General features: G+C 40.3%; 1 protein-coding gene across 2 annotated transcripts in view; it reads right to left on the bottom strand.

Moving 5' to 3' along the window:
- Nucleotides 1–26145, bottom strand: part of LOC122790119 (rho GTPase-activating protein 20-like) — an 872483-nt gene that overhangs the window by 229506 nt on the left and 616832 nt on the right. For both annotated transcript variants that reach the window (XM_044057693.1, XM_044057694.1), the window contains exon 4: nt 15813–15962. In XM_044057693.1, the coding sequence (XP_043913628.1) occupies nt 15813–15962 (150 nt within the window). The remainder of the gene's footprint in view (nt 1–15812; nt 15963–26145) is intronic.

The following is a 26145-nucleotide window of genomic DNA, read 5'->3' as shown; positions in this document are numbered from 1 at the left end:
CCTTTTCTACTTTTCCTCTTTGTCTTCTTATTTTTTGTATTGTAAAGTTTTCTTTGTCTGGATTCGTTTGCCTGTATTTCTCTTCAAATATCTTTGGTGCTACTCTTTTTGTATTTGTTAGATTTGCTTTCTCCTTTGCATAATTATTACACCATATTAAATCTTTTTCTTTCCCCATGTCCATATTTTTTCTTCATGTTTCCTGATCTTCCTGTTTCTCCTTGCTTTGGGGACTGACTCCATCCTGCTGTGATGTAACCTGTGTTTAGACCTACATCAAATCCTTCACTTTGCAGGCATTCCATAACTTCAACTTCAATGTTTTTAACTTCTACTTTACTGATCTTCTTTTCTACATTCCATCTTTGTGATTTTTTTTTATTGTGAAATTTTCCATATCCGGATGCCTTTGCCTGTATTTCTCTTCAAATATCTTTGAGGCTGCCCTCTTTACATTGATTAATTTTGCTTTCTCCTTTGCATAAATATTGCACCATATCAGTCCATATTTCTTTTTTATAGTTTTCAAATATCTCTTGGTTTTGTTGTTTATATTTTCGCACTTCCTCAGATGTCCCTTTTTCCAAACAGAGCAAGGTTTTTTGATCTATATACTGACTATTCTGTAGTACTTTGGAGAACCCCAAACATTCCCAGAGGTAGTTGTCTCTAAATGCCCTACATACCTTAATAAGTTCTCCTAATAAATATCTATAAGAGACACTGTACGAGTTAAAGTTCAAATATTTTAGTTCATAATAACTTAAAATTTTCACATCCCGGGATGTCCTTGGTATTTTTCCACTGTATTCTTTCCAGTTTACTATACTTGTTTTCTTACAAGGTTTCTTTTTTCTCAAAATATTTTTTTATTTTTTAAATACATTTGAATGACTTCCATAGTATTTATACATAACATCTTAAATAACTATGTACACTGTTTACATTAGCCTGACATTATAACAGATCTTAATGTATACAGTTACTTTATAGGTTCATAGGTAGGTACTAGGCTATCTGTCCAAAGGCATTTATAAGCCTAACCAGAATGTGTTGGCTTTCGCCATCCCCTTTGATTAGTTCCCTGTGCCTCTGTCCAGCAGAGCCACTGAAGTGATCCCCGAGGTAAACTTTCTGTTTCCCATCCACTCGTCAAGATTTCTTTTGAAGAGTGTTAGCGAGGAGCTCTGCCTGATGTAGATTGGGATCTTGTTCCAAAGCATGGGAAGTCTCTGGGACAGGAATCTATCCCTCCAGCATGTCCTATTTATTGTTGTGGTGAGGTTTAGATCCTTAGAGCGTGTGGCTCGCGGGGATATGGTTTTCATTAGGTGGAGCATATACATCAATTCTGGGTTGGACATGGCCTTGTTTGTCAGGCAGAGATCACCTCTGAGTAGGCGGTATGCAACCGAGTACTGCTGTAATTTCTAAAGTCGAGCTGCATAGGGCATCTGTTTGAGGCCAGTGATCCTCTTGGTGAGGTACTTCTGTGGTCTTTCCAGCTGTTGCAGGTGTCTTGTAAGGTACATCCCAAATGGGGCGTTGTATTCTATGATGGGTCTGATGAGTAGAGGGATACAATGATCTCTTTTGATCTGGACGCGAACCCTTTTGTGATTAGGTGGGCCACATAGAAGGATTTTCTAACCACTTTGGCAATGTGATTATAAGAATGTCCAATCCATTATCAGAGTGTCTGATCATTACAAGGTTTCTTTATTGTGAGACCATACTCAAGTTTGGGTGTAATGTAATGACATCATCATTTCTGATTTCTTAGACTTTATAAATCTTTTTAACACAACCTATAATTCTATAACTATTATTTACTAATTGGTTGATACAATTAGAAAACCTCAAAGCTGGATCTGTTCGTATACCCAGGTCCTCAAATGATTCTACAGTTTCAGTTATTGTGTGATGTATTAAATATTGTACTTTCAATTTATTTTTCCAAAATCTCATGTTTAGTTTTTGATGCATTTATCAGCACTTTATTTTCTTGTACCCAAATGTTGAATTTAGTTAAGTTCTTTTGCAGACATGCCCCATCTGTAACGCACGTAATCAGTGTACCCATTTTCAAGTCATCTGCATGCAGACTGTAGAACATCTAAGATAAAAAAAGATAAATCTGAAAGATACAATCCAAAGAAGTATGGGGCTTGGATAGAGCCCTGTAGGGCACTCTGAGTTTAACCTCAAATTTCTCCTGTCCAGTTGCTGTATAATACTTGTACTATCCTGTTTACAATTCCTACTGCTATATATCTTATCAAAAGTACATCAATACCTAGATGTTGTAATTTATTGATCAGTGTTTTATGTATGACCCTATAAAATGCTGACATTAAATGCATATAAATTACATCACAGCATAATTTTTCATTCAAAACTGTTACAGAACATCATGTCACAGGTGGTAATAGATCTATCTTCAACATGCGCATGCTGATATATTGATATTCTTCATCTCACATTGCTGCAGTCCTTACATATGGGTAGTCCGCTGTCCTCGGTCGGCCCGAATACCAAAGTATTAGGCTGACGTCGGTCAAGGCGCTTAAAACTGACATCAGGACGTCAGGGTACAAATGCGCATGACCGACGTCATATCCCCAGTCTTTTTTGCCGCATGGTCCGATGCAGAAGCAGCGTTGCAAGTGCCGTTCGGCGTTCTGAAATTTTTCGAGTTCGGAGTTTCAGACCGAATCCAAGTTGGCTAAGTACCCCGTTGGGGAATATTTTGTTTTTTTCTTGCCTCAGTGTATTACCGGATGTCAGAAAAAGTGAATAATTGTATTTCTTGTGGGAAACAGATACCGCATAGGGATTATCATTCTTTGTGCATTCCTTGTTTGGGGCCTGAGCACGACGTAGTCGGGTGTCGCTTTTGTGCTAGGTTTAATAAACGCACTATTAAGCGAAGGTTAGATTGTGCTAGGCTGGTTTTCGGAAAGCGGTGCAATTATAATATGCCGTCGGATACTCAGACGCCCGCTTCCACGAAGAAGCGCAAAGACAAAGCAGTTAAACCCAGGCAAGATGAGTAGTCTGTTCCGGACGCCGGTTCTTTAGAGGCTTCAGTGGAACCGGTGGTTCCGATGGAGGCTTCTCTGGAGTCTCAGGGGGAGACTTTGATTTTGCAGGATGTGGCCTCTCAAGAGGCAGGTCAGGCTGAAGGGGCTTCTCAGGTTTCTGTACTCCCCTCCCTTCCCAGGGTGGTTAGACCCTCTCCTTCTGTTTCCAAGGCTTCTTCCAGAGGCAGGCCAGGTTTAGCTTCTGTTGGTGTCAGTCCTAGTTCAGCAGGGTCTGTGCCTAAGAAGCACATGCTTAAAATGGCAGAAGATTTGATTACTCTGATTAGAGGTTCTTTGCCCCTCCTGAGAAGAGGCCTAGGGTGGAGCCAGAGTTGGAAAGTTTTGAGCAGGCTTCGGATGTTTCAGAGTCTTCGGCTGAAGACTTGCAGGAGTACTCTCCTTATTCTGATTCTGATGCAGAAGATTCCACTCCTTCTGCTTCTCCTCCAGAGGATTTTTCTTTTCAGAGACACTTCATTCTATGAGGGAGCATTTTAAGTGGGAAGGTCAGGACTTCTCTGATTCACGGAAAAGGCTTAGGGAATTTTTGTTTTTACCTCAACATAGGCCCTTAGCTATACCCCCTTGTTCTGGATGTTGTGCAAGATGTATTTTCAGAGGCTTCACTTAATCCTGATTCTCTGCCTCCTGCGCCTGTTAAACCGGATAGGTATTACAGGGTGCCTGAGGCTCATAAATATCTCTATAAGAGTCCTAGGGCGGACCCAGAAACCGTTAGTCAAGGACCTAAGGGGGTCAAGGCCTCTGTTGTAAAGAATCCGGTTCCTCTAGATAAAGAGGCCAGAGCTTTTGATAGATGGGGAAAGAAGGTCTATACATCTTCTACCTTAGCTATGAGGGCGTTGAATTGCCAGTTTCATATGTTGAAATATCAAAATTTTCTCCTTTCGCAATTGAAATCTAAGGTGGATGCTCTGGCAGAAGGCATTGACTGTAAAGAATTACAAGATTTGGTGCATGTCTCTGAACAGGTGGGTAAGCATTCTTTACAGTGTGGTTTTGATGCTGTGCAGGCTTCTTCTAGGGTGGCTGCCACTGGTTCAGTTCTTCGCAGGCACGCCTGGCTTAAGGATCAGAATTTATCTGACCATGTTAAGACAAGGATTTTGGATGCTCCTTTGCAGTCTGAAGTGTTGTTTGGTCCACCTGTGGAATCAGTCCTGAAGAAATTGGAAGACAAGGCTAAGTCTATGCAGACTGTTAAAGATTTTTTGCAAGTTCAGCCTCCAAAGTTTAGTAGAAATTGGCCTGCTAAGGGGTGGACGTATCCTTCCTCTGATTCTCAGTCTAGGGGTAGATCTAGACGTGGTAGGGGCAGAGCTCAGAGTTCCTTCAGACCTAGAACATGGAGTTCACCTGCACAGTCTTCAAGTGAGGGCAGGGGCCAGTCCTTTCGTAAACAGGCCCAATGACCTACTTTTTCAGCTGCCAGATCCTTCTTGCCTGGCAGCACCTTTGGGAGGAAGGTTGGCACTCTTCAAGGAAAATTGGATTTTAATTACCCAAGACAAATGGGTATTGGATATCATACACCAAGGTTACAAATTTTATTTCCATACCTTACCTCCTTTCAAAGGCATGCCAGACGTTCCTCCTCAAAGACTAGAGGCTCACAAACAGATTTCTCTGCTACTACAAATAGGAGCTATACAACCGGTCCCTCTGCCAGAAGTGGGCCTAGGATTTTATTCTCGCCTGTTTCTAGTACCAAAGAAAGGGAACACGTGGAGACCAATTTTGGATTTATCTATCCTCAACACATATCTGGACATTCCCAAGTTCAAAATGTTGACGCTACAACAGCTTTTACCTCTGCTGGGCAAAGATCACTGGATGGTGACTCTGGATCTCAAGGAGGCTTACCTTCATATTCCTATCAGGCCCTGTTGCAGGAAGTATCTGCGTTTCGGGCTGGGACTTTTCATTATCAGTTCTCTGCATTGCCCTTTGGCTTATCTACTGCCCAGAGTGTTCACAAAGGTTCTGGCTCCAGTGGTAGCTTTCTTCAGGCTAAGAGGAATACAAATCTATCCTTATTTGGACGACTGCCTGATTCTGGCTCAAGGAAAGGACGAACTTCTTCATCATTTACAGTATGTGATGGCAGTGTTAAGATGCCTAGGGTATTCTGTGAACGAAATAAAGTCCAGTCTAGTACCCTCTCAGGACATGTGCTTTCTGGGTGTGAGACTGAATACAGCATCCCAGATGGCCTTTTTGACCCCGGACAAACAAAAGAATCTTTCTCTTTACTTCCACCAATTGTCTCGTCAGTCCAGGCTGACTGCAAGGACAGTCCTTCAAGCCTTGGGGTTCATGGCATCTTGTATTCTGGTACTTCCCAATGCCAAACTGCATATGAGGAAGCTACAATGGTATCTCAAAAATGTATGGACGCAGCACTGCCAAGATATGAACACTGTCATTCAGATAATACCTTGCATCCAAAAGGAATTTCTGTGGTGGGCTCAGGAATGTCACCTAAACAAGGGACTCTCTGTGACCCGACCAGAGGCGAGTCAGATTCTAACGACAGATGCCTCAGACAAAGCTTGGGGAGCTCATCTGAATGGAAAGTGGATACAAGACACGTGGCCTGCCAGACTTCAACATTTACATATCAACTTGAAGGAGATGTTAGCAGTCCAATTTGCATTGATAGCTTTCAAGGATTTGCTTCTTCCAGGGCAGGTGTTGATTCTAACAGACAACACAACTGTCATGTGGTACATAAACAAGCAAGGGGACACATTCTTATCCTCTATGCAGACAAGCAATGATTTTGTGGGAGACTGCTCTCAGTTTACAGCTGAATCTTCAGGCAAGGTTTCTGCCAGGAGCACAGAACTCCTTAGCAGATGTGTTGAGCAGACGAATTATGGATCCCCACGAGTGGAAATTGGATCCTCATGTATTTCAAAAACTGACAGTGTTATGGGGAACTCCAGACATAGATCTGTTCGCTTCTCCTCTAAATTACCAGCTGCCAAAGTTTTGCACAAAAAGGTTTCATCCCACAGCTTGGAAAGTGGATGCTCTCTCATTCAATTGGAGCAACCTTCATGTGTATGCCTTTCCACCACTGCCTCTCCTCCCAAAGGTACTCCTGAAGGTCAGACAGGACAAGCCAACCATGATTTTAATAGCTCCGGATTGGCCTCGACAGCACTGGTACCCATTACTGAGAAGTCTGGTACGGGAGCCTCCATGGCCTTTGCCTTCGATTCCACACCTGCTGTCTCAGGAGAACAGTCATTTACTCAATGTCAAACTTCACTCTCTACATCTAACAGCCTGGCATATTCTGTTTTAAACTCTGGAGGGTCTCGACTTCCGCAACAAGTTTTGAATGTTATTTTGGAGGCCAGGAGGCCTAGTACAAGGAAAGTTTACGCTGATAAATGGAGGAGATTTTTAATTTGGAGTACAGCAAAGGACTTTGATGTTTCTGAACCTAATTTAAGTGTTGCTCTTCAATACCTTACTGAGTTATTGGACAAAGGTTTGTCCTTCTCCTCTATTAAGGTTCATGCTGCAGCAATTTCTGCTCACTATGACTGTGACCCACCATTATTTTTCTCATCCTTTGTTTAAGCAATTCCTTAGAGGGGCAAAGAATATAAGACCCCCATGTAGAGCTCCTACTCCTGCTTGGGATCTCAATTTTGTGTTGGAGAAACTCACTCTACAACCTTTTGAGCCTGCAGCGACTGCCGAGTTGAAATATTTATCATGGAAGACTGCTTTTTTGTTGGCCATTACCTCTGCGAGAAGGGTTTCTGAATTACAGGCCCTTATGGCGGTTGAGCCTTTCCTAATTTTCCACAAGGACAGGGTATCTTTGCGTACTAACCCTTCCTTTATGCCTAAAGTGGTTTCTAGTGTGGCTTTAAACCAAACTATTCATTTGCCTACTTTTTATGCAAACCCCCAAAATAAAGGGGAAAAGATTTTGCACACTTTGGATATACACAGACAGTTGCGATATTATTTGAGCAGAACTAAAGGGTTCAGGCAGTCTCAGCAGTTGTTTGTTTCATTTGCTTTGGGTTCTCAGGGCAAACCTGTTTCAAAGCAGACTATTTCTAAGTGGATTGGTTTTTGTATCGCTTTCTGTTATTCCCATCATGGTAAGGAGATTCCAGCTGGGATTAGGCCTCATTCCACTAGGGCTACTGCCACTTCTACAGCTTTTTTACGCGGGGTGGCTACTAAAGATATTTTGGAGGCAGCTACTTGGAGTTCAGTGCATACTTTCTCTAAACATTACCACCTTCCACTTTACTCTAAATCTAGGGCTGGTTTTGCCACTGCAATTTTACAGGGCATTTTGGCGGCTCCTAATGCTTTATAGTTTTGCCATCCTCCCTTACCTCTGCTTTGGGATTCTACCCATATGTAAGGACTGCAGCAATGTGAGATGAAGAACATAGTACAGTTTTGTACCTACCATAAATGTAGATGTTCGAAGATCCACATTGCTGCAGTCCAATTTACCCTCCCTCCTTCCCCTCTGTAGTTGGAGGTGGTTGTGTGGTTTGGGTTGTGAATATTGTAAATATTGTAAATATGATTAGTGCAGGGGTGGTTGGTTGTTTTTTGCTGTTTTTTGGCTTTGGCCTTTCTTTTTAGGGCCTTCTGACATCTGGGGCAAGAAAAGACTGGGGATATGACGTCGGTCATGCGCATTTGTACCCTGACGTCCTGATGTCAGTTTTAAGCGCCTTGACCGACATCAGCCTAATACTTTGGTATTCGGGCCGACCGAGGACAGCAGACTACCCATATGTAAGGACTGCAGCAATGTGGATCTTCGAACATCTACATTTATGGTAGGTACAAAACTGTACTTTTCAAGTCCCAGCCTTTCCAATTCAGACAATAATTTATCAACTATAACATTCTCCATTATTTTTCAACAACATGAAAGTAAACTTATGGGTCTGTATGACTCTACATTTGTCCTATTTCCCTTTCCCTTAAATGCAGGTTTAACAAGTGCATGTCTCCAATCTTGAGGAATCTCCCCAAATTTATACAACCTACTAAATATGGTACTGTAAGTTCATGCCAAAGTGTTCTCATCTCATATTTACAAATTCTGTGCATTGTTTGGATCCAGTGTGCATAACTCTTTTTCAGTGTAATCCAGTTTGACTTCAGTATCTGAGGTTAAGTGGATGCCACTAGGACAGTTTCTCAGCTCCTTTGTAGAGTCAAACTGTTCTGATAAGATTTTGTATATATCTCTATAATCTGTCGTGTCTAAGAATAAATTTTAGAATCTACATACAGTTTATCAGTTTGTATGTCGTTACCCCTACTACAGTTTACGTACTTATAAAATGGTTTCTTATTATACACAGTGTCCTGAAAGCTCCCTGGTTTCTAGAAGAGACCATGCAGACTGTGGTAAAGGTAAAATGGGTCTTCTCTGTTTGCTTCATTCTGTCACCCTAGCCAAATCCTGTAGTGTAAAAAGCCTGCTCCTCAACCTGTGATATCTGCTATGTTTGATAAAATGAAGTATTTCACTGATATTAATGCATTTAATAACAGCCTGCTTGTTATCTCCTACATGGCTGGTGTACAACTGGCCTGCGTAGCAAAGCCTTGACTTTACTCACCTGATTCTCAGTTTTGCAGTGCCACATTACAAAAAAGGCTAACTTACTGGATCCGGTCCCTATTTGCACTCAGTTTACACCACGGTCACCTGCTGTTTGCTCGCATACAGTCCATCCTATCAAATGCTACTTGACATGTCAGTTGCAGAGATATTGATTTAGATTTAGTAAAAATGAAATGTTATTTTCATGAAGTGTAATTCCATTAATTCTAGACTAGATTGTGAAGTGTATTTTCTTGTTATGAATGTGATTCTATTTTAACTTTACTGAACAGATAAACAATATTACAACAGATTCTGAGAACAGGGCACTTAATAATACAAACTGACAGTTCACGCTATTTTTACAAGTAGTGAATATAAGAAGAAATACAGGGTTTGCCAAATAGCTTTTTACTTAAAATGCCCAGTTCCATGGCATCTCATGTTTGTCTGTTAGTCTGAATTTTGTGACATTTTTCTGGAAAAATAAAATCAGTCTCCTTGGACACATGTAGAGTAGGAGTCCACAAGTGAAGAAGCCACTGGCTGCAGTTTTCATTAAGCTCAGTATGTATCTTAAATTTGTTTCAATGGAATGAATCACCTTTATTTGTGTTGGAATAACACCTGAGCTAAGCATTCTCCATCTATTTGCTGGTGGTCCTACTACCTTGAGCAGTCATTAAAATAATGTCTATATGCCAATACTGTTGATATCCTCACTGATGTCCTAATATAATGCTTGTTTGTTGTACCAGCTACTTCAGTGTGGTTTTCCTCATCAGCAGTCCAGCTTACAACATCTGTATTAGTGGTGGAACCCAGAGAAAAGTGGGTTTTGGTAATGAGCAATTTGTCAAGGTTAATTGATGTCTTTCCATTTCACTCCTGCAGTATTAATTACATTACATTAGGGATCCCCTGCCAGGGTGGCCACGGTGGTGCAGTGGTTAGCATTGCCACTTCATAGCAAGAGGTTCTCTGGTTCAATAATCGGCTGGGGTGCTTCTGTGCGGAATCTGCATGTCCTACCTGTGGTTGCATGGGTTTCCTCCAGGTGTGCCGGTTTCCTCCCACATCCGAAAGACATGCTGTAGGTGAATTGGACACTCAAAACTGGCTGTGTGTGTTTGTGTGTGTGTTTGTGTGTGTGTTTGTGTGTGTGTTTGTGTGTGTGTTTGTGTGTGTGTGTGTTTGTGTGTGTGTTTGTGTGTGTGTGTGTGTGTGTTTGTGTGTGTTTGTGTGTTTGTGTGTGTTTGTGTGTGTTTGTGTGTGTTTGTGTGTGTTTGTGTGTGTTTGTGTGTGTTTGTGTGTGTTTGTGTGTGTTTGTGTGTGTTTGTGTGTGTTTGTGTGTGTTTGTGTGTGTGTTTGTGTGTGTGTGTGTTTGTGTGTGTGTGTGTTTGTGTGTGTGTGTGTGTGTGTTTGTGTGTGTGTGTGTTTGTGTGTGTGTGTGTTTGTGTGTGTGTGTGTTTGTGTGTGTGTTTGTGTTCGTGTGTGTTTGTGTTTGTGTGTGTGCTGGTGTGTGTGCTGGTGTGTGTGTGTGTGTGTTGGTGTGTGTGTTGGTGTGTGTGTTCGTGTGGTGACCCCTAACTGGGAAAAGCTTGAAGAAGGGATCTTCTGCCAATGGTGGCCCAATGTCTGGTCAGTATACTAAAGCCTTAGGTTGCTTTAAGGTACGCTGTACATCACACGTATGCTCCTTGCATAGCATAGGGCATAAAGGTGACATCCGGACGTACCATCCTCAATACGTCTTTGCCACGAGTCCGAACACCATCTCTTGATCATTAGTCTGAACACCTGTTCCATTGCTGGTTCACCAAGCTGTTTCATATAAGCACCCCATTGGGGTTCTTTTTTTCCAACTTATCTTTCTTTTATATAGCTGTTGTGGGGTTTCATGTCATCCAAGAAGGGCAAATGCAAGCGTGGGAGACAGATTCCCTATACAGACCACCACAAACATGTCTATTTTGCATTGGCATCTTGCATGACCATATGTCCTGTTCTGTCAGGCCTTTGAACCTAAAACCCTTCTTACTAGACTCTCTTCTTTGATGCTTTATCTTGAAAACCAGCTTCTTATGCTTCTTGAGAAGGACATGATGGAGGGAGCTTTCCAGTCCAAGGGACAGCCATCAGTGAAGAAGGCCAAGAAGCCTAGGCTAGAATCTTCTGCTGTTCAGCCTCTGCCAGACATCTCCCCCTAGGCAAGTGAATGCCCAGCTTTATCATTGGATTCCTTTGCTGCAACTGGGTTGGGGGATGGTGGGGGGTTGACATTAAGCACATCTGAGGAGCATCACAGATATCTGCTTTGGATGTTCAGGGAGAACCATGACTGATTATCTCTGACGGGGCCTAGGGGTGTTCCTCAAATATTAGTCAGAGAAGAAGTCCCTGCTACCATAATTGAATGCCATCCTGGGTCACAGCCTTCCTAATTTTATAAGGCAGACATCCCTTTGAAGAAAAAGCAAAATACTAAACAACATATTACTCCTGTCTCTAAGGATCCACATCTCAGGATTTGTTTAGTGCTTTGATAGCATTGAAACCTCCTCAGGGAGTTTCTGTTCCAGCCCCCCTCCCCTAGGTCCTCTACTCCCCTAAAACAACCCACAGAACAAGATTCCTCTGAGGGGGAGGCAGATGTGTTGTTGCAGATGGATTCTGCTAGACCTTCAGCTGTTCCTCCTGTTTTGGCTGCCTTGCTGGATGCATTTTCCAGTGCTTCTAAGGCTGCAGACTCTCAGCCCCCTGCTCCCAAGAAACCGGATAGATTCTGTAGGGCATCTGAGGACTGCAGATGTTTGTACTACTGACCCCTCAGTGTTGTCTGTAGCTTCTGACAAGCCCTCTCAATTGTTTCCTTCTCCAAATTAATGCCCTCTGATGAAGATGATATCAACATAGAAAGGGTAGGAAAGAAGGTTTATACCTCTGCTTATCTTGGCCTTTAGGGCTGTTAATAATCAGACCCATATGTCCAGGTATTTGTTGGCTCTTCTATCCTAGGCCCATCAGGTTATTTCTGATCTTCCAGACTCTGAGGGTAAAACTGCTCTTTCCCTGTTGGGGACTTCCTTCGAGGTATCTCATCATTCCATCAAATGTAGTTATAATGCAGCGGATGTTACATCTAGGGCTGCTGCTTTTGGGTCAGTGATGAGGTATTCTTGGCTTTGACTTCAACCTTTGCCTGATATTAAGTTGATGGATTCCCTGCTTGATAATAGACGCTTGTTTTGTGAATCTGCTGCTATGTTTAAGTCCCTTCAGGATAAGGGCAAATCTTTACAGGAACTTAAACATGTGTTTGTTTCTCCTGTGCCTAAATTTCAGAGACACTACCCCAAAAAGTTATCCTTTGTTACAGGCAATCTTGCCCTCCTCTTAAGGGTAAAAAGGATGGCAAGCAGGTTCCTACTGCAAAGACTACTCAGAATTCTGTGCCTCAGAAGTCTTCTTTTCCAGATAAAGCAGTTGCTGTCTGACTATCTTATTCTTCCCAGCCACTTTCCTCTTCACCTCTCTCTCTCTCTTCCCGTTTGGCTACAGATTACTCAGGATTCCTGGTTTCTGTCCATTATTCACCAGGGGTATTTCATGGTCTGGAATTCCCTTCCCCCCTTTATGGGTATGTCTCAGCCCTCTCAGGAACAACTATCATTCTTTCCAGAGGCACTTTGGGATCTTTTGACTCTGGGTACTATTCAAGAGGTGCCTGTGCCTCAAAGGGGAACGGGATTTACTCCAGAATATTTCTAGTGCTCAGGAAAAGGGGTACTTGGAGACCAATTCTAGATCTCTCTCATCTAAACACTTCTTAAGGTGCCCTGCTTTTGAATGTTATTCCTTCCAACTTTGTTCTCTCTCCTGCTTCCTCAGACTTGTATGGTGTCTCTGGATCTCATGGATGCTTATATATCCATATTTCAATTTATCCCCTTTTCAAGAAGTTTTTTTTACATTTCTCTTTTGCTTCCTGGCATTTTTAGTTCTCTGCTTTGCCCTATGGCCTTTCTACTGCCCCAAGGGTATTCCTTACTTGGATGGCCTTCTATTTCAGTTATCCTCTCCAGAGATCCTGTTGTAAAATTTTAATTTTGCCATTTATCCTCTGCAAAGCCTGGGGTTCACAGTGATCTTCATAAAGTATTTTCTGACTCCTTCTCAGGACCTTGTTTTTCTGGGGTGCAGGATTTAGACTGTGCCTATGCCGGCATCTCTTCTTCCTCCCAAGACCTTAACACTTATTTCCTTCTTTCAAATTCTTCTTCCTCTGGCCTGTATAACAGCCAGAGAATTTTTGAGAGCTCTGTGGTTCATTGCATCCACCATGACTATGCTTCCTCTGGCCAAACTCCACATGAGAATTTTCCAATGGTTTCTGAAGTCAGTTTGTCTTCAACATGCACATCCCCTAGAATTTGTAGTTCTTCTCCTACCTTGTCTCAAGAAATAACTTGACTCGTGGATCTCGCAGTTATCTCCAAATCCAGGGCTTCCTTTTCATTCCCTGCTTCTCTCTCACGAACTGTTCATAGATACTTCAGACACAGGATGAGGAGCCGATTTTGGCTCCCTAAAGGTGCAGGGGCTGTGGTTACCTCTTCAACAGAAAAGGCACATTGATGTCAAAGAGATGAGAGCTCTTCTGCTGGCACTTCAGGCTTTTCATCCTCTGTTCTCCCCATGACCTCTCAAGGTATTTGCAGACAAAACCATAGTGATGTGGTATGTAAACAAACAGGGGGAACAAGATCTTATCTTCTTTGTCAGTTGGCACTCCTAGTGTAGGATCTTGATATCCAGTATAAAGAGAATCTTCAGGCAGTTTACATTCCCTAAAGTTAAAACATTGTGGGAGCACTCTGTGCAGGTCCTTAACTAAATTCCATGAATGGATGCTTCACAGGGATTTGTTTCTGGACATTGTCCACCAGTATGGTACTCCTCAAACAGATCTTTTTGCCACCCCTCTGAATGGAAAACTTCCTCTATTTTGTGCCAGAGTCTCATGTCCTCTGGTTTGGAAGGTAGACACTCTATCATTTTCTTGGAAGGGGATGTTTCTTCATGCTTTCCTCCCTTCCTCTCATCCCAGAAGTGCTGCTCAAAATTCAACAGGATACTCCCAAAATCTTGTTGACTCACTTTTGGCCAAGAAAGCATTGGTACACTCTTCTTCTGCATTTATCTAAGGGCACTCATCACAAGTTACCTCACAGGGTGGATCTACTCATACAGGACAAGGGATCTCTCATCCATCCCTATCTGTCCACTCTTCAGCTGACACTGTGGGTGATAGGATTTTGATTCCATATAGACACCATTTTTCTGAGGAGGCCAGGAAACCCACTACTAGGAAATCCCCCTTATCCTAATGGAAGAGGGTTTCTGTGTTTGTTGCCTTTCTCGTAACCTGTTTCCACTTTCTGTGGATGGTTCTTTGGCTCTCGTGTGTGTGAATTGCCCAGTGCTGTATTGGCTTATTCTTCTGTGAAAGGCCCACTTATAAGCTATCTCTGCTTGTCTGCCTTTATCTCCTCCTTTAGCTTCTTGATTTGAAGCTAAACATTTCCTTAAAGGTGTCCTTCATATTAGGCCTCTCAGGAAGCCTGTTGCTCCTCACAGGGATCTTAATTTTTTTTGGAAGAATTGTCCCAGGCTCATTTTGAGCCTGCAGCTTGGGCTTCCTTGCAACTTTGCTCTTGGAAGACTGCACTTTTGTTAGCCCTTACTTCTGCCAGACAAGTGTATGAGCTTCAAGCCCTTATGGCTTGTCCTCCTATTTTGGTGTTTCATAAGGAGAGTGTCCTTGCATACTAATGCTTCTTTTATGCCCATGGTTGTGAATGAGTTGTCCCTTAATCAGTCTATTCATTTGCCCATTGTTTTCCCTTCTCTATAATCTGACAGTGAGAAGGTGCTGTGCATGTTACATGTGCACAGCCAACTCAGATTTTATATGGATAAGACTAAATCTGATCAGCTTTTTTGTTTCCTTTCATTGTAGATTCTTAGGATTAGCTCTATTCAAACCATCTATTTCTTCTTGGATCTCAAAATCTATTTCATTTTATTATTCCTTTCATGGTAAAAGCCTTCCTTATTATGTTAAGGCTCATTCTACTAGAGCTTTAGCTTCTTATGGTGCTTTTTTTCAAGGGTTTGGATATGAACTCTATTTTTGAGGCTACCTGGACTTCTGTGCATACATTTACCAAGCACTAGAAGTTGGATGGAATCTCCAGAGCTAGAGCTTCCTAGAGGACAATGCCAGTCCTGCCTCCTCCTACCAAGTTTCTTTCTTAATTTTAGCACTCTCCCTAATGTAATGAATACTGCAACAGTGAAGTGGAAGGACATAGTACAGTTGTATAAAATCTTACCATAATGGTAGATGTCCTTACCTTTATTGTTGCAGTATTCACACCTTCCCACCTCCCCCTGGTCCATTGGTCTTCTGGATGTACTGGTTACCTCTTTTTTTTTTTTCCTTTGGACTGGCGGTTCCACTGGTGCTCTCAGTTCTGAGGATAATACATCAGGGCATCACCTTTATGCCCTACCCTACGTGTGATGTACAGTGTACCTTAAAGCAACTTAAGGCTTTCGTATACTGGCCAGACATAAGGCCACCCTTGGCAGGGGATCACTAATGTAATGTATATTGCAACAGTGAAGGAAATTACATCTACCATTATGGTAAGATTTCACACGATTGTACTTTTCAGCACCTTAATTAGCAAACAGTATTTTCTTTGACCACTGTAATATGCAGTGAACTCTGTTTGCTACAGTATCTGAGATGGATGTTCTGTTTATAAACTGCGGGTAGAAGACTTGTGTACAAGGTATTTCAGCAAATAATTTTAGTAATGTTTCTCCCATATGAATGGTTTAAGAATGATGCAGAATACAAAAGAGAATCATTTGTAGGTGTCCCCAAAGAATGCAGCAAAACCAGCAGCTGCTGTATTTATTTATTTAGTTTGTTTTTAAAGTATAAATCTTACCCAGTATGCTGCACGAGTTCTGAAAAATATAGAATGTATGGCAATTTATGGTTCAGTATTAGAAATGGGTACCTGAATGTGATGACACAGTTAGTTGTTGGCCAGCCAATAAGAAATGAATTTTCAGAACTCGTTTTCTTCTCTGAGACTTTATCGACACAGGTAGCAATCCACATCTCACATAGCGCTACCTGTTTCTTCACCTTTAGACTGGATGAAGATCTGAAATTAAACACAAGACTTTAAAATCCTAAAATTGTATACACACTATTCATTACTTAAATCTTTCAACATTTCCAAAAACAGCTGGACAGACTTCATTAACCTAGACAGAGATGACCAAAAGTAAATAAGAAAAATAAAAAAAAAAAAGAAATCCGAAAAAATCTACTTCACTTTTGGTACTGTGACAAAAATAAGAATGAAACCAAAGCTGTCAAACACATGAAATCAAGATTAGAGCTTGAAATAGCTGAAGAATGATGTAAATTATTTGTAACAGAACTGAAGAATGCGCACAAGTAAAAAAATAATCATAAAACATTAAAGTACTAAAGGGAAACTGTAGAATACTTTGCTGAGACAGTGTTTCATTTTCTTATTGCTTGTATTCCACTGCTGATCATCATTTTATAAGTTTGAGCATTTTACTATAAATATAGCACCACTTTTTCTTTTGTGAGACAGCTGTTTAAGATATGCTAGAAATGTTTAAAGCATGAGGTGAAGAAGTAATTCATTAAACATACTTCATCTTGTTTAATGCTATACAGTAGTACATATTACGCTATCCAAAACGTCATGTGTTTTCTTATTTGTAGTTTGTTGTCAGTTAAATGCCTTTTCTTATAGACAATTATATGCAGATAACATTCTTCAATGGGAAATACAGGTCTTCCAATATCATGGCTGTTTATTTGTGATTGAAAAATATACTTTTTTGAGCAAGTATTTCTGTGTTTTTTAATAATTTGAAGTTGCCAGGATTCTGTGCTTGACTGACTGGTTCTTTAAACTTTCTGTAGAGCTGTTAAATTCTAGTAAGAGAGGGAGCATTACTTAGTGAGGTGGTAAGGTGCATTTGATACAGTGGCAGTTGTTAACATTTGCAGACCAATTTATTATTCACAAGCAGCACAGTCACAAATGCTACTCACTCACAGTGATGCATTGTATTTATAAATAACACACAACACCTTTTCTTTCAGCATATATTAAATGTCTTTCTTGCATTGCTTTCTAACTGGCAGTCTTATTACCAAAACCACTCAAGTCTGTTCACAAGAAGCATTAATTTATTTATGTATCATTTGACAGATGTATAAAGGGGCTTGATTATCCAGGCTACAAAGATAAGGGTAAATGCAATATGTACAGGACAAGATAAAAGCAATGTTTAATGTAGCCAATCAACCAGCATATTTCCAGGATGTGGGGGAAAACTGGACTGCACATAGAAACCCCATACATAGATAGGGAGAACATACTGACTTCATACAAATGGTGAACCCTGTACCCTGAAGGTTTGAGACAGCAATCTTACCACACAGCCACTGCATTGCTCCACCTACAATAATTCAGAGTAGAAAGCATCAGATACGAAAAATTGAAAAAAGGAAAAGCCAGTTTGCAAGTACTGTGGCAAGGCATCCAACTTAGCACTCTTATCACCTGAGACTGACAAGTAATTAAAACCCTAGAGGAACAGCTAGGGGGAAGAAAGGATCACAAGTCTTTTCTTTTCTTCAGTTTCAGTTTATCAATTCGACAAATATACAGTGAATTGAAAAAAAGTGTTATATAGTGCATGGAATACTGTATTTGTGATATGAAATCAGGAAAATGAAAAAATATTGTCTTTCAGGCATCTGTAGCTTGAGACACAATATTAAGTGTTAGGGGTATTGCTATGAACAGGTTTTGCTCTAGGGACTGACAGTAGATGGTGCCAGTTGGTAAAAAAACAGCAGCAGAAGATAAAATACTTATAAATCTTATGAGATGCTCTGCCACACATATAAATAAAAAAAGGTGGCAGAACAAAGTTTCTAACCAGTTTTAAAGCCCTTCATTCTTTAAAGCCCCTTTGTTTCTGCTTGCAGCCTATTTAGCAGCACTGTGTTTTACTGTCTTTCAAAGCAGATACAATATTTCTTGCTGCTACATTTTTTTTCTGTAACTTGTCCTATGAGGTGAGGCTCCATGTACTGCAAAAAATATGAAAGGATCTCACTATTGAGGTACTTAAAGTTAATTTCATTAACAAGTCTACTGCAGTTCTCAACATGGTTTATTGAATCCTGGAATGTAACGGGTCTGAAAAAAATGAAGCTATTTATCCATCAGTTTTACAGTTCCAAAGCTCATCTTATTTTTCTACAAGAGACTACTTTACCACAATAATAGAATCATTTGTTTAAAAAACGTTTGATAAAATGCATCATCACAGCAAGAAATTTTAACAAGTTGGGTGTAGCTATTCTTCTAACATTTTCTTTATGGGAGCAGATTTTTTTTTAAAGCTGAACGTGTAGGAAGATGGTGCTACTTTATTACTACTTATACTAAATTTAATAAACATATACTTTTCCCTTAAGTTACATGCTGATTGTCAAGATTGAGCTGAATTCATTGCCAAACTCTACAACCTCCTTAATGGCTTTAAATGAAGCCATTAATTCATTGCTGCTGGTGACTGGAACTCGGTCCTTGATCTTAACAGAGACTGTAAAGATAGATCCCATTACACACATTATTCTGTGCCTGTACCTATTCTTAATTTGTCAACAGATTTAGATCTATATTGCCCCTTTACAGTTTCTAATTTTCATAAATTAATGATATATTCCACTCAGCTAGACACAAATCAAGAACTGACATTTTTCTAATTTCAGATAGATTAACTGATGTTATTCCTGACTGTATTACACACCCCAGTTATTTTTTCCAAGCATTCCAAAATTATGGATTGAAAATATTCAATTTATTCAGGGAATTTCTCTTATTTGTGGTCAATGAATGCATCCTTCCTTTAAAAAGGAAATACATTCCCTACTTTAAAAAAAAAAAACTTTTATGCCAACATTCAAAATGAACACATTGCTTTATATATTCAATGTGTGGATATAAAAATGCAAAGACCAAGGATCCCAATTGCCAAAGCCTCTTTTTATAGTAAACTATTTAAAGAAAAAGACCTCAAAGTTAAATTTTCTTGAGACCCAACAAACTGTAAATTATAATAATGAGTTAGAACAGATAAAAAATATTCAAAAAGAATTGAGCATTTTATACTTAGAGCAACTTTCACAATGAAAATCCAAAACATTAGCCCTATATTCAGAATGGATGCAAACGCCTTCTAAATTGTTAGCTAAAGTTCTTAAAAGTTACTGTACTCCTCCAAACACTTCTGAACTGATTACTAATGAGAGGATTATAAATTCACAGGAAGATATTCTGGAGATTTACTAATTTATATTCTCATTCTATAGAGGGGGTTTATTCTAGCTCAGATTTAATTTTATAGCTAATTCAGATTTAATTTAACATAAGCATAACTTGAAAAAATGTTCATCTATGATTCACCAATTACCTCACAAATAGGATCTTCCAAATAAGTCAATATGTGCATCTAATATTAGTGTCCTTGCCAGAGGCCTTCCACAAAGTTCAGTTCTGGTATCTTTACTATTTTCATTATTTGTAAATAATCTACTTCAGACTTTAACAAAAGTCAGCTGTTTTTTATATGTACATAACATGGTAATCACAAAACTGTGTATTTTTGTTTCTTTTGTTGAACTATTAGCTGGACTACCACAAAGACCCCTTCAGCTACAATATAGACCAAAGACACACAGTGCAAATCAATAACGGTTCTAAAAAAAAATTCTGAAAGATTTAACCATGATATGGAGCTAACTAGCCTCTATCAATTAATCAGCTCCTCCAAGGTCACACTTATATTCCAGGAAACCACAGAAGCTTGTCCTTCTCATGAGTACTTTCAGCTAAAGATCCATTTAGACGTTTCCTTGATATATCAATAAACTGAAATACCTACATTTAACCCTAGACAGGAATCTTTACCTGCATGTAAATACAGAAAGGCACATCACCATTGTATTGCATCATCTTAAATTTGCCTGTAAAAATCTCTCACCAGATGACTACTGAATCTAGAAAGGCATTAATAATCAGTATCTAATTTCTAGGCTATAATGTATAGTATACTTATTCTAAACTCATTTTTCAACATAGCCTTACAGCAACTAAGTGAAAAGTAAAATATTGTACTTTATCACAGTAAGATGCTGTCTGGTTTGATTCTCAGCTAGAGAGTCTTCTGCATGGAGACATGTGTGAATGGGCGTACCTTTGTTGAAGGTTATGCGTCAGGCCTGGCAAGCCGGTATGTAAAAATCAACTGCCAATCATTAGCGGACCGGAGTTCCGCTGTGGCAACCCCCTAACCGGGAAAAGCCGCAAGACACAAACAAATCTTTCCCACCACACAGAACATCAATGTCTTGCATTCCAAATTGCAAATGAGTACTACCGACTGCAAGAGCCTCCTTTTTGTAAAAGCCACTAACTTATAAGCTGCTTTAATGAGTCGTTTTCTACAACTAAAAAAAAAAAAAAACTAACTTAAAACCCCATCACATACTTTATGCAAGCATTAAGGATCCCTTTTACAAAGACCTATTAGAAAAAGGAAAGAAAGGCCTTTTCAACACCCCTGTGTTGGCATATCACACTACAAAACATCAGAATGTTAAACAAATTTCATGCATTTTGAAAGCTTCTTGAGGAACAGTTCATGATTCAATACAAATACACTTAATAAATCTTAGCAAGTATACCTTCCTAGCAATATGATCCAATAAGTCTTTATACCTTAAAAGCTGCATATACTGCAGGACCTATTTATCCAAGTATTAAACATATGTAGCTGTATGAAATTTAAGTATTATATTTCTGCTACACATTGTCCTCACTTAAACTGCTTTTTTCAAGCACCACTGAATTTATTTCCCCTCAAGTCATACGCGTTTACTTTTGGTGTTACATTGCCTTTAAGTCAGATTCAACTTTCATTCATTTTCTATAAAATATTTCTTTTCTTTCTTGTATGAAGTACAAACTATGCTGTTGCTGCCTTATGACTCATATTTTTGCTGAAAATTGTCCTTGAAACAGCGCACCCACCCAGTTAAAATATTAATAAATACACATTCAGATAAATTGTAAATTATCATCAATACTACAACAAAACTCATATCTCTAATATCTACAACTCTGAACATAATAGCAAAAAATATAATTTTATACGTAATAAACATATGTTAGAGCATGCAGAAGAATTGAAACAAATGCTGAGATTATTTACTTTTGATGCTAACAAATAATACTTCTGTACTGGATATTTTATTATATGCAAGAGCTTCAGAATATGACAAACTGCAGTATAAATACATGGAAGAAAGACATAATTAAAACACAACTGATGGCCAAGTTAGACATAAAGAAATGACAATACACAATGAAAAGCGGTCCCAAGCAGCAACTAATCCAAAATATGAAGTAACCGCAAACCACAGGCTAAGACGGACTGCATAACACTCACCATAAAGACTCCCAGTTTTACGAATATTACTGCATAAAAAACTTTATTCAAATGGATAAAGAAATTACACACTTACTATGATATCGGAGCTTTTTATGTGCAAAGAATTCCGGGAAAAGTGGAGATTAAATGATAAAATAGATAAACTGACCAACACTCAGATTTGCCAATATCTACAATTATTACAGTTCACTTAAAGATGATATTGTTCCCCAAAGTATATATTCCTTGTTATGAATGTTTTAATAACACACATATTCATTTGTGTCAGCAAATATGGAGTATCAGAGATTAGGGGACACCCTAATAATTTCTGGTCAGTCTGAACATAGTACAAAAATATTGTGAGATATAAAGTACCAGATGCATTTGCAAATGTTCATTTTTAGATTATTGCAACATTGTGAACAGAATTATTTTTCTAATGAAATAAAGGTGAATATGTATGCAAACAAGGCAATTAAAGATGGTTGTTTGAGTTATTGTGTTTAATAGTAAATCAGATGAATTGTTGTAGCAATGCTTTAAGTAAAAGGAAAATTAAGAAACACTAATGTTATTAGCTGACCACAGTGGTTTTGTAGGATTCAGTTCCAGAGGGTCAGCTTCCAGTGATTTCTCCTGTCCACATGGTGAATCTGTTCATACTGGGGTAATGCAGCAATTGCCTTATGTACACAGACAAATCCTCTCCTCCTACCACCCAACACTACAACGTGTGAGAGATGTACTTGCATAGCCAAACTGGAAGCAAAGCTCTCTCCACCCAAGATTGTGCTAGACAGTCAAGAGGAGAAGGTTAACACCTGCACTACACATCAAGCAACACATAGCCCTTATAAAATCACACCAACACCACCCACTGATAGCAACACTAAATCCACATATGCGGAGACCCTTAACTGTAACCTGCCCAAGCAACAAGGACCTTCGAGGTTGAAACGCAAACAAACCCCAATCACAACCAAAGTGTCACATAGCTCACAACACCAGTGTGCCACCCAGCAACAGCCCCTAAGGCAAGACAACGTACCTAACACTTTAGTCATAGGTGACTCTATAGTCAGGCACACTGATTTCCCACTCACCAGGCTGAACAAGGAGAAAAATACATTCAGCTGCCTGTCTGGTGCCAGGATCTGCCACATAACGCATGCACTCAAGTCACTCTACAACAAGTACAAATATGACCCTGTCATTGTCCATGTTGGAGTGAATGACTTGAGACGTGCCTCCCTGGACTACATGAAAAGAGACATGGAAGACCTCTCGGATCATGTGGCCCAGGCAGGTATGACCCTACCCCTGAGTAGCATCCTGCCTTCGCCCAGAATGATATCACAATATAAGGACAAAATGATTGACTTCAACAATTGGCTAAGCATTCAAAGGTGATCCAGTATCTGTCTGCCTGGGATGATATGAGTGACAGACCACGATGCTTTGCCAGAGATGGTCTGCACCTGTCACCCCTGGGATTCAGGTTACTGGCTAAGGTTCTTGCCACCCATATAGTGCCTTTTTTAGGCAAAATTCAAAGGACAAAACCACCACCATAGCAGGTACAAGTATGCAAAATCTGAAGGTAATGCTACTCAATGCTAGAAGTCTAAACCTCAAAATGCATACTCTCGAGGCACTCTTAAAAATGGAGAACATCGATATCTGTGCAGTAACGGACCTGGTTCAAGGCTCGAGAGACCACCCCTGCAATACTAGGCTACAACTCTTACCACACTTTTCGGCCAACAAACCAGGATCGAAACACTAAAGGTGGAGGAGTGTCCATATTCATCGAGGATATTCACATCACCCGGCTAGTTGCCCAACACAGTGCGCCTGAAATTCTCCATGTGCAACTAACACTAGGTAAGACTGCAATCCAAATTGTAGCTTGCTACAGATCCCCCAAGATTCTCACTACACCTTTCTAAACATACAGGAAAATATTAAAATACAACCAAACGCCCTAATACTGGGTGATTTTAACTACCCTGCCATTAACTGGGAAAACTACTTGTGTGCCAACACCTTTGCCAAACAGTTCTTGGAATTCATAAATTCCAACGCCCTGGATCAACTAATCCATAGTCCCACCAGGGGCTCCAGTATCCTAGGCCTGGTCATTACCAACATGGGAAATTGATGCCCCACACCTATGGTCACCCCCTCGTTGGTCAGGTCAGACTGTAAGCTAATCACCCTTAACATCCACATCCCACCCCCCAGTAAGGAAACCTCCATAAAAAAGTTCTCCAAAGCCAGCTTCATGCTACTCAAGTCAGAAGTGACAAACTTCATGACACACATGCAGACGGGAACTGAATGTTCAACTGCTGAGTCCTACACTAAGGCACTGTACGAGCACATCCATTCATGCATGAATCGTGCCATCCCAAATAGAACCAAAATGCTCTCCTCCAAAAAAAGGAAGCCAATCTGGTGGTCGCCTGCCATAAACAAACTTTACAACAAAAGGAAGAAACTGTTACAGAAAAGAGGAAAATCCCAGGATGCAAAAAACTCCCTTACCAGCCTCAGTAAGTAGCTGAGGTCCCTCATAAAATCCTCCAAAGCTAGTTACGAAAATAAAATTGCCAAAAGTTCCAAAGACAACCACAAGACATTCAATAACTATGTCAAGAATCTAAATGACAATGCTTAGATCTGCTCTGAGCTACAACAGAGTGGCATTAAATATACTGATCCCAAGGATAATGCCAATATCCTGGCAGATTGATTCAGTGCCAACTTTGGCACACTCTCGCCCCTTAAATGGCCCGTCTCAATACCGGAAGATTACCAAATTCCAGTAATGGCCACACAGGTAAAAACGCACTCTCCAAAGCTAAGAATACAGCATCCATGGGACCAGATGACATCCCGGGCTGTGTACTACATGAACTACAAAATGAACTGGCACCTCACCTAAGTGTCATGTTTAATCATACCCTCACTTCAGACTTCTTGCCCACTGAGTGGCGCACAGCTACAGTTATCCCACTCCACAAGGGGGGGATCCACCTTGGATCCCGGGAACTACCGCCCCATCAGTCTGATGAGCCTGATCTGCAAGGCCATGGAATGTGTCATCATGGAACTTATAAACAAAGACATTGGCAACCTTCAAACACTGGATCCCACCCAGTTTGGGTTCATGAAGGGGCGATCTTGTCTCCTGAACCTGATTGACTTCGTTGAATCAGTCTCCAGAACCATGGATGAGGGTAAGGCAATCCACAAAACCTATCTGGACATTGCCAAGGCCTTTAGCACCATCCCCCACTCTGGAATCATAGATAAACTTACTAAGCTTTAATCCCTATGTCACTCAATGGGTTGCAAACTGGCTTACTGATGGAACCCACACTGTAAAAGTAGCTGACTCCAAATCCAGCTCCAGACAAGTGGAGTACCTCATTGTTCAGTCCTGGGACTGCTCTTGTTTTTCATCTACTTCTCTGAAATACAGGCCAACACTAAGGGACTCTGGCTAACAAAGTTCACAGATGACTGCAAACTGGGAGCCATTATTGAATCCCCAAATGATGTGGATACTCTACAAAAGGGCCTTACAGAAACAGATGCTTGGTGCCAGAGCCAAGGGCTCAAGCTCAATGCAAAGAAATGTATAGTTATCCCCTTTGGGAAAAAACATGTACCCGTGAATTACCACATAGGTGGCAGTACACTAAACACCGAAAGTGTGATAAGAGACTTAGGGACACAGGTGGACAGTGGTCTCACCTTCAATAACCACATTGCCACAACAGTCAGGAAATCCTTCTATGTGGCACACCTCATCACTAAGGGCTTTTCATCCAGAAAAAAGGAGGTCATTGTCCCACTGTACTTATCCCTCATTAGACCCATTGTAGAATACATCCCCCCATTTGGTATGTACTTCTCAAAACATCTGCAACAACTGGAAAGGCCGCAGAAATACCTCACTAAAAGAATCACAGGCCTAAAGCAGATGCCCTATGCTGACCGCCTTAAAAACTCTAGCTATACTCTGTGGTATATCGTCTACTCAGAGGCGATCTCTGCTTAACATACAAGGCCATGTCAAACCCAGAGCTGTTGGACATGCTATACTTAAAGAAATCCTAATCCCTCAGAGCCACATGCTTCAGGTATCTAAACCTTGTCATCACAATAAACAAAACATGCTGGAGGGATACTTTTCCTGACCCAGAGACTCCCCAGACACTGGAATAGACTGCCCATATATGTCAAGCAGAGCACCTCTTTGGCCCTCTTCAAAAGGAACCTTGACTATTGGATGGGAGAATGGAAATTCACCCCGGGGATCATGTCAGTCGCCCTGCTAGACAGGGGTCCAGGGAAGTAAACAGTGTGTGAAGAAATAGCCAGGGAATTATGGCTAGGCTTGTATAGGCCCTAGGGCTGATAGCCTAATACCAACCTATGAATTCTGAGTACAATTTGCATACAACTAATGTTAGAATGACACATTGAATTAAAGTGGCGTAAACTGATTTAAATGGCTTGCCTAGATAAACTCACATACACACAAACATGTATATCTCTCTCTCTCTATAGATATATACATGTATATTTATATATATATATATATATATAGAGCTATCTCTCTCTCTCTAGATATATACATGTATATGTATGTGTATGTGTGTATATATATATATATATATATATATATATATATGTATATACACACACACTTTCACTGTTGTGCATGTCCCAGTGTAGGAGAAGCTACGTTGAGATAGAACTTATGTCATAATGCAT

This window comes from Protopterus annectens, chromosome 15.part0 (assembly GCF_019279795.1).
Source record: "Protopterus annectens isolate FY-2018-M chromosome 15.part0, PAN1.0, whole genome shotgun sequence".
NCBI classification, from domain to species: Eukaryota; Metazoa; Chordata; order Ceratodontiformes; family Protopteridae; genus Protopterus; species Protopterus annectens.
The sequence above is the reverse complement of the archived record's forward strand: the minus strand, read 5'-3'. Positions and strand labels throughout refer to the sequence as shown.